Genomic DNA, 17,367 nt, shown 5'->3' on the forward strand with positions numbered 1-17,367 from the left:
GAAAGCCTGGTTGTCTGCAACATGATCTAAATTTTTTATCCACAGAGATCAGGTCTGAGAAGGCTAAAAAACACGTGTTGTCTGAAGTGACTCTAAAGCAAGTGCTGAAAGGCAAACTAGAGAGAGCAGATTTTCAGTATTTTAATGTCACCCATTTTGTAGCACTGAATGGTCATGGGCATTTGAGATCTCTAAGCAAAAATTTTTTTTTTACGTAAGGAATACTGGTGCTGAGTGAGGATAGGGTCTTCTTACTGAGCAAAAGTAATTTTGGCATTCATTATGTGTTTCATGGTTGAGGAAAGAAGAATGTGTTCCTTTTAAAGTAGATTTCAGAAAATTAAATAGCAGCTTCAGACTGTTGGTAGGCTTGGAACATTTGCATAATCCTTGAATGCAATTGTAAGTATGTGATACCTTGCAGAGTTCTTTCAATAGATCAACCCCTAAAACTTGTCAATAAATATATTCTATAAATATGTACTGAGTCACAGCTAGATTTATAAACACTACAAGTCTTATTGCACTTGGCATAAATAAATGAATGTCATTTGGATAAATTGGCTCCTTCACCATGGAACTGATTCCTCATCTGTGTGAATTGATATCTTCTGGTGTCTCATCAGGTTTACATCTTATCGCTGCCCACTTTGCTGGTAGAAGTAACAGCTACTGGAGGTGGGGAAATCATAGACAGGATGCTAAGAGTAAATTTTATGGCTGTGCATTTTTTGAGCTGGTCTTTGGAGTAAGGAACTTGCTGTCCATGCATGAGACAACAGCAGCTTTTACAAATTTAGCTTGAGCCTTGTAACATTTAGCTTCTCATAACACAGCAGCCCTGATAGTTTTATATATACCCCAGAGGCTCCCTTCTACGTGTCCTGCATAGAGTTTAAATCAGAGGATGGAAAATACTGTTCTGAAATTACATTTGCTGTTTGAAATTTGTTTTCAAGTAGCAATTTTACTGAGGCACAATGGCAGATTGGTTATGGAAAAGAGATCAGTATTTTAGTTTGCTTAAAATTTCTAGGCAAATAGAAATTGTACAGTGGGTGGCACATGTTCCTAATGTGCTGGGGAAACAACAGAATAAAGAAATCTTTTGTAGTTTGCTCAGAAACAGTGTCGTGATGCTTAGACTCATGTTCATTCCTCATGCCTTCAGCATATGGCATGATACAAAACAATTCCATTGGCACTTCTTGGGCATGTGCATCTTTGCTACTAATAGGACAGGTAAGTAGGACTAACATGTTCCTGTTGTGTCAATACTGCTCAGAATCCAAATTAGTTTCTTGGTACTAAGGAACTGGGAGGTCTTATCAGCTTGTCTAAGAGCTGCTATCTTGGACTGCTTTTTGTAAATGGCAGGAGTGTGTTTTCCTTTTGTGCATGCTGGGACTCAGCCTTAGCCCCACTGACATTAAAATAATATTGAGAGTGTAGATGTGAAACAGTCCCAAAGGAGATGGCTCAGTCAGGCATCCCAGCTGAATACTAACGAGAGTGTGAAAAATTAATTTTATATCATTATGATTTGTAATGAAAGGCAGGTGAAAGCAGCAGAGGGTGAGAATGTGCTGTTTATTCTCTGCTGAAAGGCAAAGGAAGACATAACTATGGAGGAACTTCTGAAGAACAAAAATCAAAAAGGCAATATTCAGAAACAAAGTTGTTCATGGCCCTTGAACAACTGAGATAGTTTGCAGCTGATTCTACCTCATTCTACCATCAGGATTTTTTTATTATTAATTCAGAAAAACTAGAAAATATTTAAAGTCCATGAAGTACTTATCCTTAACTACTCGCATTGTTAAATTATTGTCTAATTTTTAATTTTTTTTTTAATACAGAATTTGTGCAATTTTTCCTGGTTTGATCTTCCAAATCCACCCAACTGCAATGCCAGTACTAAAACTAAGCTAGAAAGTAGATGATTAGCTGTGAAGTTGTTTTTACTCTCGCATACTCTTACCTTCTGTGGAGAAGTGAGGCAGCAGAATCAGATCTGAATTTCTGTGAAAACAAGACCATTCATTTCTTATCTGTCACCAGTGTTATCAGTTAATGTACTTTTATCAGTGGAGTGCCCCTTCTGCTTTTATGATTGTAGCTTTTCCATAAAAAATATGTGTTCAGCGAAGATTAACCCAAAAACCTCACTGGACTGACCACTTGATGGCATTGCTCTGTTGTATGGAAACTGAACTGCTTTGCCATAGAGCAGTTTTACTGGTGAGCTTTGTGTGAGAGGATTTTCATGTTTTATTATAGACTATTAAAGACTGAAGAGAGAAATTAATATGTTTCCATTAATTAAATCAATGAAATCCAAAACTCTAGGTTTGGTTGGCTTTTTTTTTTCCCTTACCATTATTTGATAGTTTCTGTAACTGCATGAACATGAACAGAGAAGTGTCTGGATTGCTCCTCTTCCCATTCCTGATTAACTTTTCAAGGATGGCATCTAGTGGTTTTGTGGGTTGCTATTGAAAGGAACAAAGCTGTCATAGACTAAAATGTCTCTTTTGCCTTTCCAGAGAATTTGCTTTGAATCTCCAAATGTTGCATTCAATGTGCATTCTAGAAAAAAAAAATTTACTTTTTGTATTAACTATAGATCCTATAAAATAGGGGTTTTGCAGCCTTCATACCAAAACTTTGTCATCTGTATTTAGAGGTAAACGATAGTTCTGGTGATATTTGGGAAGTTTTGGCAGTTTATACTTGCTGAGAATTGGCCCCCAAGACATCAGGTACTAAAGCATGTAGTTAAAGATCTAAATACTGCTTCTGTGCAGCCACTGTCAATGAGCAGGAAGGAGATGCCCCTTTACCACTCAGAACAGTGTCCCAGAGGAGATGGAGCCAACTCCTGAGCCCAGAAGAGGTTAACAGGCAGAGAGGGCAAAGCAGCACAAGGAAGATGCTATCACTGCTGTGCCTCTGTTCTGCAAGTGATGGTTAGCCTGGTTCTGGAAGAAAAAATATAGGGAGAGGGGGAGAATCAAAATCCATCATTAGTAACACTTTTCCTGAAAATTTAAAGATTTTGTTGAACACTTCGAAATCTCATACTTAGCATTTGATGTGTTTTTAGATGCTGTTTTGTCAGGAATATTCTGATATATTGTTTACATGTACACTTAAATATTCACCTTAATATAGAGATGTACTCATTTTCTAGAATGCATGTACAGGTTTTGTCAACTATTTTCTTCATAATTGGTGGCCTACTGAAATGATTGGCATTGCCGTAGAAAAGTTAAGCAATGCATTTTGGATCACAAAGTCTTTGAGCTGCCCTGCTGAGAATTTTACCTAAGTTGGAGATTGAGGTGTCCAGCTACAGGGCTTTACTCAAGCAATTTGTGGGAAGTTGTCTAAAATAATTATCAACTTGACTTGCCAGTCTTATGTCAGTTTCCCTCACTGAGAAAAAAACCTCTGAGATTACCTTATCTTGTGTTTTCTGAGAAGAAAAAAAAAAGATACCAAAGGATGGAAAAAAGAATTCAACAGGCTACATGGTAAATTATTCAGTTTTTCCAATGTATTATCTAGTGTAATGACTTTGCTTGGTAGCTATTAGGAGACCAAGTATAAAAAAAAAACCACCTCATCCAGGGCTCACAATGACAATTTCACTGCTGTCAAATACAGTGTTTCCTCCATAGCTGCACCAACAGGAAAGTTTTGGGCCGACCACAGGTCAGAAATAAACTTCTTTAATTGTCATATAGTTAGTGGTAGTCTGTGCCTTGCTGGCAGTGTCTTGTGTATGTATTAGATGCTAATGATTCTGCTGTAGGTTGTTTTTCACATTTGTTAGCTTTGGTGTTATAAATCTGTAATTTTAGGGACCATGGCCCCAGTTTTTATTGCTGAAGCCAATCATTTTTTAACAATCTTGCATAATACATATATATATCATGGAAAGTATCAACATGTCCAAAGATTCTCTGGCAATGTGGTGCGTGTGTCAGATTTTGAAGCTCTTCCTGAGTTTGCAGGCTGGTATTAGAAGGTGCCCTTGGTGTCTTGGAACCTCCCAGAAAGACTTTCTCCATTTAATTTAAGAATACCTCTACAAATGAGTTTCCTGCAGACCTTAGATCTTGATCAAAGATACAACTAACCAACTTTCTGAACTCGTGTTTATAGCTCCTAATTCTTCTCTATTCTAGTGTTTCACCCAAAGCTTGTTATGTGTATCTATTTATATATATCACATTGGCTAATAAACCAAATTGCTGATCAAGTTTTGGAAACATGAATACAGTAGCTGGTTCCTTGTGTGTTTCTGTATATTGTCCATGATGTTCTGCATCTGCTTGCTAGGCTGCTTGGTAGATTTGCCAACTATGCACTTTCAGCAGAATAAATTACAAACCTTGATAATCTTGTGGAATATTATGAATCAGGAAGTTTTAGATCCTCCCCACAAATTTACTTTGTTCTCTGGAATTTGATTATTTATAGTATTTTTTAAATTTTTAATTGCAAACACTTAAGTGCCAACTTTGTTAATGATTTCATAGCAGTGTACTACATCAGCAATATTTGGTATATGCAGTGTGGCTGGATTTCCATATTTTTTCTAGATCTGAAATTCTTTTCCTTCACTTAAAAACCTTTCTGAGCTAAGAGGAAGCAAACTCAATTTTCAAATGGTGAAATTTAAACCAATGCAAGTTATGATACTGCATTTACCATGCAGTAAATAGATCCTAAGGGTTCATCAAAGTGAAAAAGAAGAAAACACTTCAAATAAAAATAAAAATAAAAAATCAAAGGAAATTCATCAAGTGTGATCAGATGACATCCAAAGAAGTTAGGACCAGCTATAGTGAGATGCAGAAGTGAGAGACAGGCACTGAAGTTTGAGGAGGCAGTGTGAATGCCTGTAGGTGGATGTATTGTTAGATGTGAAATTACAGGGGCAGCTGTTCTATTGGTAATTGTGGAAACAAAGGAACAAGTTTCTACCCTTTTTTGAATAATGTGAAGCCACTGAAGAGAGACTGAAAGATGGTCATATCATGTTGCTAGGATTGAGACAATGTTTTTTCTTGGAATATTTTGATTCCCTGGGGTTTGGAGAGAAAGGGATTTGATTAGAGACAGATCTGAGCTAAAGCTCTTAATGCAAATATCCCTGTGAAGAAGGGATCAGGACTTTGCCATCTGCATCTGTCTTCAGAAATAGGATGGCAATACACAAGGGCAATGGCAGAAGAAGACTTTGCAGATGATTGTAGCAAAACAGAATACTTGCATCATCTCATGATGAGTCCAACTGATTAAAAAGGTCATATGAATAAGGTGCAGTCTAAAAATAATAGCTGCTCTTCCAGGCTTAAGTGTAGTATTAATGGGATATGACTGGAGTTTGAGAAGTGGGTCACAGAAAAAGAGAAAATTTTAGTATGTGTTGATATGATGTAGGAGTCAAGTTAGACAAATGGATGTCAGAAGATGCCCAAAATATATCAACCTGTTTTACTATTGTCAACATCAGGACTGAGATGATCTGGATATGCTAAAAAGTAAACAAGATACTAGATGGAGAAGAGACCAGGCTGTGTATTGTGAAACTCTGACATAAGAGCTCTAGACATAAAATGTCAAGCCAATGTGGAAAGGGGAGCTTCTGAAAACAGACTTTAAAAGAATGGGTTGGGAGAGATACTTCACTGAAACAGCTAAAAACTGGTTTAGTTAGTAATTTGGGGAACTTGAAATGAGTTTTTGATGGAGGTCAAGACTGATGAACAACTACCATGACGTAATTTAATCTGCTTGAATAGATGCAGATTTGTTATTTAAGTAGGGTGATGTTCATGTTTTCATCATATTAATATGCACATTTCTCACTGTATGGTTTGTAGGATGTTAATATCCTCTTATAATGTATCCTGGTGACAGTCAATACAATAAACTAATAACTATTGCTATAGCAGTAAAATCTGGAGGCAGGATTGCTAGAATGTTGGGCCTTTGTATCTGTGGAACAAATACTTAAAGACTTATTTCTCAAAACTTATCTATGTAAATAAATCTACAGGATAGATAAGTGAATATGGCAGCATCTGATTTATAACAATAACTAGAACTATCATAATTATAGTTTGTTAAAGATCTCAAGGGGTTTTATTTCCCCTTTTCCTTAGGTTGATATGAACCAAGGTACCTCAAAACTCTGTATTTCAGCTTTAACATAATGAAAATTGGGATTATTAAATTCATGTGCAAAAATTGCAGTTTGTCATGAGTTCTTATGGAGCTGCATAAGCAGCATAAAGATTTAGTGATTTATTCAGTCACATTGTCAGGGATACTTGGCTGTTGCTGATAATCTATGGCTAGTATGAAGTAAGCCAGAAAATGATACATCTTTTCTTATGTCAGAGTTTTGTATGCAAGTAAGTACAGACACGTGAGTTTGTCATCAGAGTTTCCTTCTGGGATAGTATAATACTTGAACATTCTCTTGCTAAGAGATTTCAGGTTATCCTAAGTTTTGGGTTTTTTTTTAATGTTTTAGAGCCTTTTACATAGTTGTTCCTTATTCTGTTACTGTTGTAGAAAGCAATACTTCTTCATGTGCTGAAAACTTATTCTCATCCTTCAGTGCAATAAGTGTGGAGAGGTTGAACTTTATGGAATCCATTGTGTTTCTTTCAAGTGAAAATTTTCTATTAGAAGCATGCCACATTCTTTTTCACATTCTGTAATTAGCCTAAAGAAAGCAATTGCAAAATATGAATCCTTTTGAACTTTATTAATCCTATTTTTTTCCTGCAGTACTAGCTCAAAACACAAAGGCAAGAATAGATAACAGTTGCTTAGTATATGTTCTCAGGCAGAAAATAATAAATTGACAAAATATCAGAATGTAGAAGTGTACTGACTAATTGTTAGTCTTAACCCATTGGTGGAAACTACATGACACTGGGAAAAGTCTTCAACCATACTGGGATGTTTTGGCTATGTTGGGTGGGCTGTGCTGGTAGATAAGGAGGTCTATTTGCTGTGATTTGTTGTCTCCCTTCTTTTAGCTGCTAATAAATGAACAGCTTTTGATTAGTGTCAACAAATGAATGAAGGTATCTTTGTTATATAACTTATGACCAGATCTATATTCCACAAAGTGAGTCTCTGAGTGAAGCCTCCTACGACAGAAGGTGCTTTGTTTTTTTCCTCTCTTTCTGTCTGTTTTTCAAGTAAATTGTTCTTTCTACAGACCTGTGTGGCTTGCTTCTCTCACCCTTGGTGACAGCAAAGCTTGCTGGTTGGTGATCTCTGCAAGGGTTTATAGCTCAGCTCTGCTGTTTTCTATATTTGTTCCCACTTCTCTGTTCCCTCCCCTACTGTGACTAAATAAATTACCTGTATGACATGTTCAGTCTTCTCTGGCAAAAAGCCTGGGAAATCAAATCTGTTGCTGAACCTGGGTCTCCCATTTGGCAAATGTAATACTTCCCTGCTGTTAAATCAGGTCAGCTCTCAGGAAAAACAAAGAATAATTTCATATAGCTATAATCAACACAGAGTAAATTTAGATAATGCAGCTGGCATATGTTTATTGTAAAGACCATCAAGGAAAGAATTTTAAAAGCACTTCATCTTTTTCTGTACTAAGATGCATGTTGAATGTTCTGTGCATAGAGAAGATAAAATATTTTCTTTGTTATCCTGTATCAAAGTAAAATGCATTTCTCTGTCTGGTATAAGTAAATGTTTGGTGAAATGATTCATTGGTTGCAATAGAAACAGTTTCATGAATTTAATTACTGTGGCTTTACATAATTAATATGAATTGATAATTAACTGGTAATGACTACTAATTATTCATAACCTGTTCAGTCCCATTGACTTTTTGGCCTCTGAAGGTGGAGATATACTTAAAAGTGTTTAGGGGAGGAAAATTAAAACCTTTTAATACATCATGTGAATAATTTACTTTTCCAGTTGGTCCATTTTCAGGTTAGACCAGAGGAAGCCAGTCAGTAACAGGGTGGCAGCACGTCTTGTGCATTTCCAGACCTGACACGTGCCCCAGCAGTGTCTGGTGCATGGGCAGCCTGTGCTTTGGTGTGGCCACCTTGCATGGGGAAAGCTCCAGCCCAGGCGGCCTCCCCTCTCCAGATGGAAGCTGAATCTCTTGCTCAGCTACTCTGCATGTCCTAGAGGGGCTCTGAGATACACCCCAGTGGCTCAGTTCACCCACTGCTAGTGAGCTTGTGAGGAGTGGAGCTGGGCTGTGGAACATCTGTCACCTCTTGTCTGAATTTATTACGGTGGGGCTCAGCAGAGACCCTGTGTAGTGAAATGAGGCAAGCAGGCCACTGGTTTGCCACTCTGAGGCCACCAATTGCTAGGGAGTGGCATGAGCTTGTGTTAAACCCACCTGTGCCTAATTAGGGTGGGCCCCCACTGCGCATGAGCAGGATTAGGGGGCCAATGAACGAACTCCCGGGCTCAGCATTGCTCGGGTTGTCTGTATAACAGCGTGCTAGCCGGCTGGCACGCAGTACCACAAACCCGAGCAATATCAAGGTCGTGGGTTCGAGACTCAGAAACCTCACCCTGACGGCGATGAGCTCTAGTGGAGCAATGAAGGTAGTGCAGTGCTGAAAGAAGCAGTTAAAGCCAAGCATGCTGAGGTTGTGAGTTCCAGTGTGAGCTGAGTTTGTGTATCAGGCCTCACCTTTTATTGGCCCCCTAATCCTGCTCATGCGCAGTGGGGGCCCACCCTAATTAGGCACAGGTGCGCTTAACACAAGCTCATGCCACTCCCTGGGAATTAGTGGCACCTGTTTGCCTCATTTCACTACAACCCTGTCTTACACTGGGCAGGCTGTGCTTGGATAGGTGGTTGCTTGAGGACAGAAACAGCTTCTGAAACCCTGAGCTTGCCCTCAGCCCTCTTCACAGGAGAAGAGGATCAGGAAGTCCCAGGGGCACCCTCAGGGCTGGCACAGTGCTCACCTGTAAGCACTTGCTGTGCTGGGCTCCTAGGAGCCACTCTTGCTGCTGATAATTGAAGAGGGTGAGTGAAAACAGGTACTGATTGCTGCCTCATAGTCTTACCACCACCACTGACTAAATAATTGCTGAGTTATAACTGGAGGCCTTGGCTGGAAACGTTTTCCAACCTCAGGTGATTGACCTGGAGCAGTTCAGTGCAGAGTGCTGTGTGGGAGGCTGTGTGATGTCCTGAGCAGCAGGGCAAGGCTACATAGGGCTCTGCCTGGGGCTACCTGGCCTCTGGGGCCTGGGTTTCAAACTCACCTAATGCTTCCTTCTAAAAATCAGATGAACCTAAATGAATATGTTGTGGTTTTAAATGTTATGTCCTTTTCCAGAACTTTTTCAAGATGGCTACAGTGTTATTAATAGTTATTCATGAGTTTCAATTTTCTACCAAGTGCCTCAGTTGTTTCTTTGTTTCTCTGAGACACATAGTGGATATTTTTTCATCAATTTAAAAATCCTCCAAAACTCTGATGTGTAAGACATCAGAAACTGAAATTTGGTCTTTATTGTCCAAATTCCTCATTCTGTGTGCAGCAGATAGAGATGAAAGCAGTGAAATGCTGTTTAAAAGGCGGAAGTTCATTTCCTGCTTCCACCAGGAATGACCTGGAAGCAGGGGCCATAATCTTCATCCACATCGCCTGCTGTCCAAAGAAATGGCAGTAGTAATGTTATCTGTCCTCAGCTTTGTCTTATCAGTACAAATTGCAATTACTGTTTCCTGTTGTAAAGGTACAGGACCTATCTCTGAAAGGCTTCAGTTGATACTGTAATAGAAATAATTTCAGCTCTTTGTTACTAGCAAGGTCAAGGCCTTTCTTAGCATCTAGGTTGGTCAAAGCGTTTGCTAGCTTGTTCTAACCCCACCTCATGTCTTGTGTTCTCCAGCCTGTGACCTGATGACTCTGGGGATCTTAGCCTTAGTGACATCCACTGGTTGTGCCTCAGCCAACGCCCTACAGTCCCTGACAGATGCCATGCACATCCCACACCTTTTCGTACAGCGCAACACAGGAGGCTCCCCGCGCACTGCCTGCCACCTCAACCCCAGCCTGGAGGAGGAAGAGTACACGCTGGCTGCTCGCCCGCCCGTCCGCCTCAACGATGTTATGCTGAAACTGGTCACTGAGCTGCGGTGGCAGAAATTCATAGTATTTTATGACAGTGATTATGGTAAGTGAAGTGGAAATTTTCAAACACCATTAAATTGATTTTCTTTTTAACTGGGAAATGGAGAGGAAAATATGGAGGGAGGGATAGAAGATAACTGGGTTCCTTGCTGGCAAAGGGTAAAGGGTCTCAAATGGACACAGGCCTTTGGTTTGAAGGATATGTTGCTGCAAAAACTAGTTCTCAGTCAAGCAGCAAAGTTGCTTAGCAACACCTACCAAGATAGCCAAAGTTTGAATAATCTCATACTTTTTCAGTAAAATATTAATAAAGTGTTGACATTGATGGGCAGGGGTCACATAGACCTTCAGGGAAGTTCAAAACAATCTCTACCCATTCCCAGGAAATACTTTCTATCAAAGACGGGTACTGGTCTCTTTAAAAATTAATTTTCACAGTAACTATTGCAATTTCTTTTTTCACATGCTTCCTCGCACTTACTCTCAATTTGGACTAAATTTCTGTGGTATACTTACTAGCACTAAACCAAAAGTTAGAGTTAACATTTTCACTATTTCTGATGCATGTCCTTCAGTGTAATTTTTGCTTTGAGTTGAAACTTGAGGAAAAGGATTCTCTGCCAAAGCAAATTTAGTACCCTACAATGGGTGTAAAGAAGCAGTGAAAAAATAAATGTCATTGTGCAAGCTCTGAGAGAAAGAGAACTGTGTGCGTAATTCCCAACACTCCCTACCCCCACCACTCAATAGGAGCACTGTTCCATATGTTTAACTTCTGGTATTTTCAGCATTCCAACCATTAGGATATAAAATTTGTAATGGGGAAAATATTTTTTCTACAGTATATTTTAAAATCTCATAAATCTTTTGATTTAAAATGTGGTGCATATATGATGTGGTGTTTAACTAAGAACAGAATATGAAGAAAGGAAATTAAAGTTAAATTGTTAAATTGGAAAAAGCAACCTTAGGTGTCTGTGCATGTAGTTTAGATTTTATATATGGTCTTCCACAATTGCAAATAGATCTTTATTTGCATTCCTCCTGTATAATGACAGATTTTGATTGGTGAATCAGAGATAACATCTTTGTTTTCAAAGATGGGCTACATCAGTTTTACAAAACCTAAAGCAAAAAGACTATGCAAAGAGTCCCTGTCTTGAATTGGTTTTGAAAATCTTGGGCTTAGTTTTCTGTTCTCTGTTGTTGATGTCACTTGCTGTTTCTTCAGCAGGGACATTGAAGGTGATGGTGATTTTAAGTGGGAAATCAACTCTGCTTTAATATTCTTTTAGTTATATAGAATTATTTTAAGCATGAGAAGGCTACCGTGCTTTTTTTCGAGTTAATCCATGGACTCAAAGATCTAGCAACCCAGTAAATAAACTGCCACGTAATTACTGTTCTATGTATCACTTGACCAGTGAATACTTTGATAGGAAAAACCACAATTTGCATGTGGTAGGTGTTCTTTTAGTGGCCTTCTGGTAGTGATGAGAAAGCTGCTGTGTAGCAGAGGATTTATAAAGATAAAGGTAAAGATTTATAAAGATAAAATTATGCTAACAGTTATTTCCAAGAACAAAAAAAAATCTATTTCTTAAAAGCATGGCTTACAAATATCCTTTTATAGTTTCTGTTCTTTCTCTCCTGCTGATTTGTAGCTTTAACCTTCCAGAACTTCTTGAGACAGGAGTCTTCAAGTGGTGCAATTTTAACCCAGAGAATCCTGGCCTGGGTAATTCCACACATGCTCTGTGTACAAATTGCTGTTACTCATTTTTCAGGGCAGCAAACCTGGTTACTGAACTATGCTACCACTTGTTCCAGTAGCAGATCTGTTTCTTTGCCTTTCTCTGCAAAATGTTAAATCTCAGTACCAATTCCAGAAACCCTTAATTCACAAACTCTGTAAATTCAGTTATGATCAAACTTATCTCTTCTGTTTATCAGAGTAACTTTCAGTCCATACTAGCAAAGTAGACACTAGAAAAGGATGGAAAATTGCCACAGGCAATCTCCATCAGAGATTGTTGCATGTGATGCTTCGTCTCTGAGACGACAGCCCTCTTATACTAATTTCACTGGAAGAATTTTTTCATAAGAATTTGGTGGGAGGACTTGCCTTAAAAAAGCCAACTGACCCTTGCCAGCTCTGGGCAGCCATTAGTGAATAGCCATAAGAAATCTCATTCCCAGGATGTTGCATGCTGAGCTGAAGAACAGCAGCCTGGCTCCCTGGCATGCCCGTTGCTTTCATTAGGTAGCTTCAGCAGAGCTGTGCTAGCACATCTCCAGCAACACTTCCTCACTCAATGTGCAGGATTTGACTGCTGGCCATGAGGAGTGAGGTCACTTGAAGAACACATTTATGATTACAGAGAGTTTCCAGAACTGGGCTTCTGTGGTTTGCTGTAATAAATGGTCCTTCTCTACCTGTTCTCTAGAAGTTATGCTTTTTCCTTGAGTAATGTTTTAATTTGTCCGTCCGATGATCTCTAAAAAAACAGCCAATTCCTTGGTGTTCTCCTTGTGGAAACTGTCAGGTTTTTGAAAGACAAAGTAACATTGCATACTTTAAAGAAGTCCCATGTTTGTAGTAATGCTGTACTATATTGGAGCTGAAAATTATTTACCTGATGAATTACATGTCCCTTATCAGACATACATTGTAGATTATAATTTCTGCACTGGCTCAATTAAGAAAAAGTAACAGATTTAGCAATTAGAAACACAGGGTAGTCACTGAAGAGCTTAATAAGCCCCTTAATATGGTTGTGCTTACTGTAATAGATGCCATTTTTGGTATCTGTATTCACAATGTCACTGAATGTAAAGAGTTTTTTCCAGTAAAGTACCTTAAATGCAGTACTAAAAAATGGAGAGGCTTTACAGGGAAGATGCAGAAGCTTTAAGGAAAAAGACTGCTAAATGGAAATGGCAGAAGCAGGGTGTAAACTTTGGCATTCCACCTCACCTGAAATTAGCTTTTGGATTTTGTCATTTGTGCTGAAGAAATGAGTAACTGCAAGAAATGGGTAATAGCATGGTTATGGAGAGATGACATTTCAAAGCTCTCAGGCTTCATAGTTGCAACATTCAAACTCTTCTCGATGATAACACTGTGCTTCTGCACTGATAGGTGAAATGTCAATTGGCACAAATCCATACAGTCCTCCTGTAGTTGTGTAAGCAGAGACACAGTTCCACATAGATACTGCATCTTCATGACTCGGCCTTTGTTTTCCCACTTCTCTTTTATGGTTTGTGCATAATTTCAGAAAATGCACAGAAATCATGGACCACAAAAGAAACTTCCTGCTGATGACACTGCTGCCTGATGCTAAAGTCATGGCTAGGCACTAAAGCAGTTCAGGCAAGTCATGGCTAAGACCTGCCATGACTGTTAAGACATGACAAGACATCCTCTCTTTCAGATGAGCTGTAGAGCTGTTGAAGTTCAAGGCCAAAATGAGACAGTCTGAGCTCTTTCTGTGCCTGCTGATCCTACCCATGTCACCCTGAGAAGGTTTTCTATCCCCTGTGTAATTCCTTTTCCCACCTGTGAAATGGAAGGAAAGATCTTCCTCCCAGTGTGATTGAATAGGTGTAGGAGCTGCAACAGAAGTCAAATCTGTTGTCATCCTAAAAAGCTTCAGCTGTGCTGATGTTTGTTTTTGTTGTCATCCTAAAAAGCTTCAGCTGTGCTGATGTGTTTGTTTTTTCCTCTATCCAGGCATCTTTTGTGTCTCTACCTACATTGCTGTCTTTGTGTGTAAAGGCCTGCTGGGAAGTTTAATGTTTTATTTTGCTGACCTCCTGGGTGTTAGAAGCATCAGTAATGAAATTTTTGACACAAAAAGTGGTAGTGTGGCAAGTTCCATAAAGAATTTTACCAACCTCTAAAATGACTATAGGTTAAAAGCAATGGGTGCTACCCACAGAAAGATGAGATTGAGTAATACAGTTGAAAGGGTGCTTCTAGGGTGAGAAAATAAGGAGTTGTATGGTTAGAAGAAGCTGTATGTGAAAATAAAAACAATGAGGAGTATCAAGTCATATTTCTGAAGAGAAATGTGAGTAATAACTGTATTTTCACTAGATTACTCCTACTGTTGAAAATCTTTGGGCTTGTGGTTATGTCAAGTCTGTCTTGATATAACCACATGCCCATATTACAAAACAGATTTTTGAGCGACTGTGTTTTGACAATGAAAATGGTATTAGACCTGTGAAATGGTGCAGTTATTCTTAATTCTTTTTGCCAATAAGTGAGTGTTGTCTGGCTAAAAGAAATATTGTACAGAAATTTTACAGAAAAAACTTTTGAAGTATTTTGGACATTTAAAATCTATGTATGGAGATTTACTCCTACAGGGGGAAAAAACCACCAAACCCACACTTTATGGATTTATATATTTGTTGTTTTTAAGATAGGAGCTATATTTTTTTTTCAGTGTGATCATGCATGCCACATTAATTTTGAATGCTTCCTGCTGAACTTTGCTGTGTAGAAAGGACTTGGTTTTCCAGTGTGATGAGTTTTCTGTTAAGCTTTGTTTCCTACAGCAGTTATATGGTAGTTTTGTTTTGGTGTCCTGCCTGTTAAGGGACTTACCTTATCAATAGTTTTACAACTAGGTATTGATGCTGGAATAGTCTCTCCTACTCCAAAGGTGCCTTTGGGCAGGCCACTACTTGTACAATCCTTTAATGTGCAAAGGAATATAGCAATGAAAATGGAGTTGCAATGTGAAACATTGGCTGTCTCAACAAAAGCTAAGAATATTTGCACATAAGCTACTTCTTCTTACTTGCTTTTCTTTAAGTTTTCTTTTATTCTTGTCAGTATAGCATGAGTTATCTTCTGTTCCCTGCATCATTATCTCAGCTGTCAGACAAACACTTTTGCATTACTAGGGCTTTACAGGCTTTTCCAGTGACCATGCCTTTTTTTGAGCAAATACAGGGAATGTGGCCTTTGGGAAGGGTTGAACGAGTGGCACATGTGGTGGGATGTGCCTGTTCAGCAACCTGAAACTATCAGAAAGTATTAGGCTTTTCTCTGCATGTGCTGTGTGGTTGAGTTTGCATGTGTTATTAAAAACACTTGAGTTTCTCAGTTGGCTTGAATGTCCCAGCTGGAACTGTTGAGGGGATGCTTGAAATGCTGTGCTTGAATAGTAAAATGTATAAAAATCTAAGCAGCCACAAAGCAGCAGCTACAAAGAAAAAAGATCTTCTTTATATAATCAGTCTGCAACAACAATGACTTACAGGGGGAATCCTTGGGCATCTCTGTCATTGATGCTATTGTGTAAAATGATAAAGGGGAGGAATAGACTGAGCCAAAGCACTTTTTCATCCCACAAGGAACAGAGTCCTCTGAACACTTATACTACACAAATTCTGCACCATGTAGTTATTCATGCCTAATCAGGGATACTGGATATCCAGACTCCAGATAAATAGAAGAACTTCAATTTCTATCCAGAAAATAATAAGAATTTCCTTTGAAAAGTGTGTCTCATAACATAATATATTATCATCATTGCTGCTGCAGAGAATGCCAGGAAAGAAAGAATTCAGCCAAGTTTTCTCAGACCCATAGGGGGTTTGTGATGCCATGAGGTAGATGGAAAAAAAAAATTGACCTTTTCACTTTTACACTGAATATTATCTGGAAGCTATTGAAGAAATGGCATTGTGTGTTCCCATATTTATCTTTGAATTGCTTTTCTGACTGTAGCAGCACTTAAAATAATTGGCCTACTTAAATCACACATAGATTTTTGTCATTTTTATAGTATTTTTTTAGTAATGTATTGCAATATATAGCATTAAATGTAATTAAATAAATTCAATTTCTCTTCAAATTATTACTTATAAATTAATTTTAGTACTTTGATTTTTAAGGTGTATGAGTAAGCGTGCTAATAGCAGAAGTAAAACTTCTGCCTCTCTAATTCCTTACAATTTTTAGCATGGCATGGGAGCAGTAGGCAGAGACTGCTTCCCATAAGAGCTATTCCCTAGTAATTTCAGGATGATGCCTGATAAGGTATAAAAATGGTCTTAAAGTTATGGTAAAACCTTTCTTGTGAATGAGTGCTATCATCGCCTACTTGGAAGTTCAGTGGTAGGAGGAAACACTCAAGCATCTTGGGACAAACAGTTTGGGCAGTTTCAGGAAACTTGTCCTACTCATATATTCAAAGCAAGCTAAAGAAATACTTTTGGTCTTCCAACTAATTTAAAAAAAATGTTTTGCCAAGAGAGACTGCAAGTTCTTTTTAAAAATTCAAAATTCTATGGAATAAATTTCATAATAGAAGGCTTGCACACTTTGTTCAAAACAGTAGTTTTAAAAATCAGTTTGTATTTTAAAAGACTTCAGAAGTATATATCTGGGGGGATGCTCATAAAAAAATTAAATGAAAGGTTTTATTAGAAAATATTTCCCACCAGTTTTTCACCTCAGTTGTCTGGTCAAAAGGGATTACGAATCTCGTATTGAAAGCTCTCATTGTGCATTCTTCACTGTATCTTTTTCAACTAATTGTAACATTTTAGTAAAAATTAAGTCTCCAGGCTCAGCTTTGCAGAAACTAGTGACTGTTGGTGACTGCTTTTTTCCTCTTTATATGCTGAGAGAAATGTTTCATAATTAAGTGAATACTTTCTAAAGGAAGTGCAAAATTTAGCAGTCCTGAACCAGAGGGTGCAAATTAATTGATTTTGAACAGAGAAATCTTTGAAAATTGTAGATGTTATCTACAGAAGGTCCTAAATTCTAGGACTTTATTTCTCTGACTGATGGTAATTTGAAGCTCTTGACTTTGGCATAAGGCTAAAATGTTTTTTCAGACATGTGAAAACGACAAGGAGAAATATAAGGATGATTTGGTGTACTTGAGCAGGGAACGTGAGGAACTAATTCCAGAAGCAAGTCCCTTCAGTTTACATTTATTAGAGACTGTATGTAATGCATTCACTTAGAAATTGTTTGATAAGTACATAGCTGGAAATGGAACAGCAGAAGGATAGAAGCCTATCCTCAAAGATTCTACGTAGGGCTTCAGGCAGTAGCACCATCATTCTGAGGAATATATTCAGATATCTCAATATGCAAAAAAAATTGGTGAATAAATTCCTAGTCTCTACTTTATAGAAAGTGGTAGGGGAGAGA

At 38.2% G+C, this 17,367-nt stretch overlaps 1 protein-coding gene across 1 annotated transcript in view; it reads left to right on the forward strand.

The window, feature by feature from the left end:
- The window catches only part of GRID1 (glutamate ionotropic receptor delta type subunit 1), a 500,726-nt gene that overhangs the window by 199,713 nt on the left and 283,646 nt on the right, over positions 1-17,367 (forward strand). The window contains exon 3 of the mRNA XM_030453329.1: positions 9,937-10,221. Within this exon, the coding sequence (XP_030309189.1) occupies positions 9,937-10,221 (285 nt within the window). The remainder of the gene's footprint in view (positions 1-9,936; positions 10,222-17,367) is intronic.

The sequence above is a fragment of the Calypte anna genome, chromosome 6 (genome assembly GCF_003957555.1).
Source record: "Calypte anna isolate BGI_N300 chromosome 6, bCalAnn1_v1.p, whole genome shotgun sequence".
Classification (NCBI taxonomy): domain Eukaryota; kingdom Metazoa; phylum Chordata; class Aves; order Apodiformes; family Trochilidae; genus Calypte; species Calypte anna.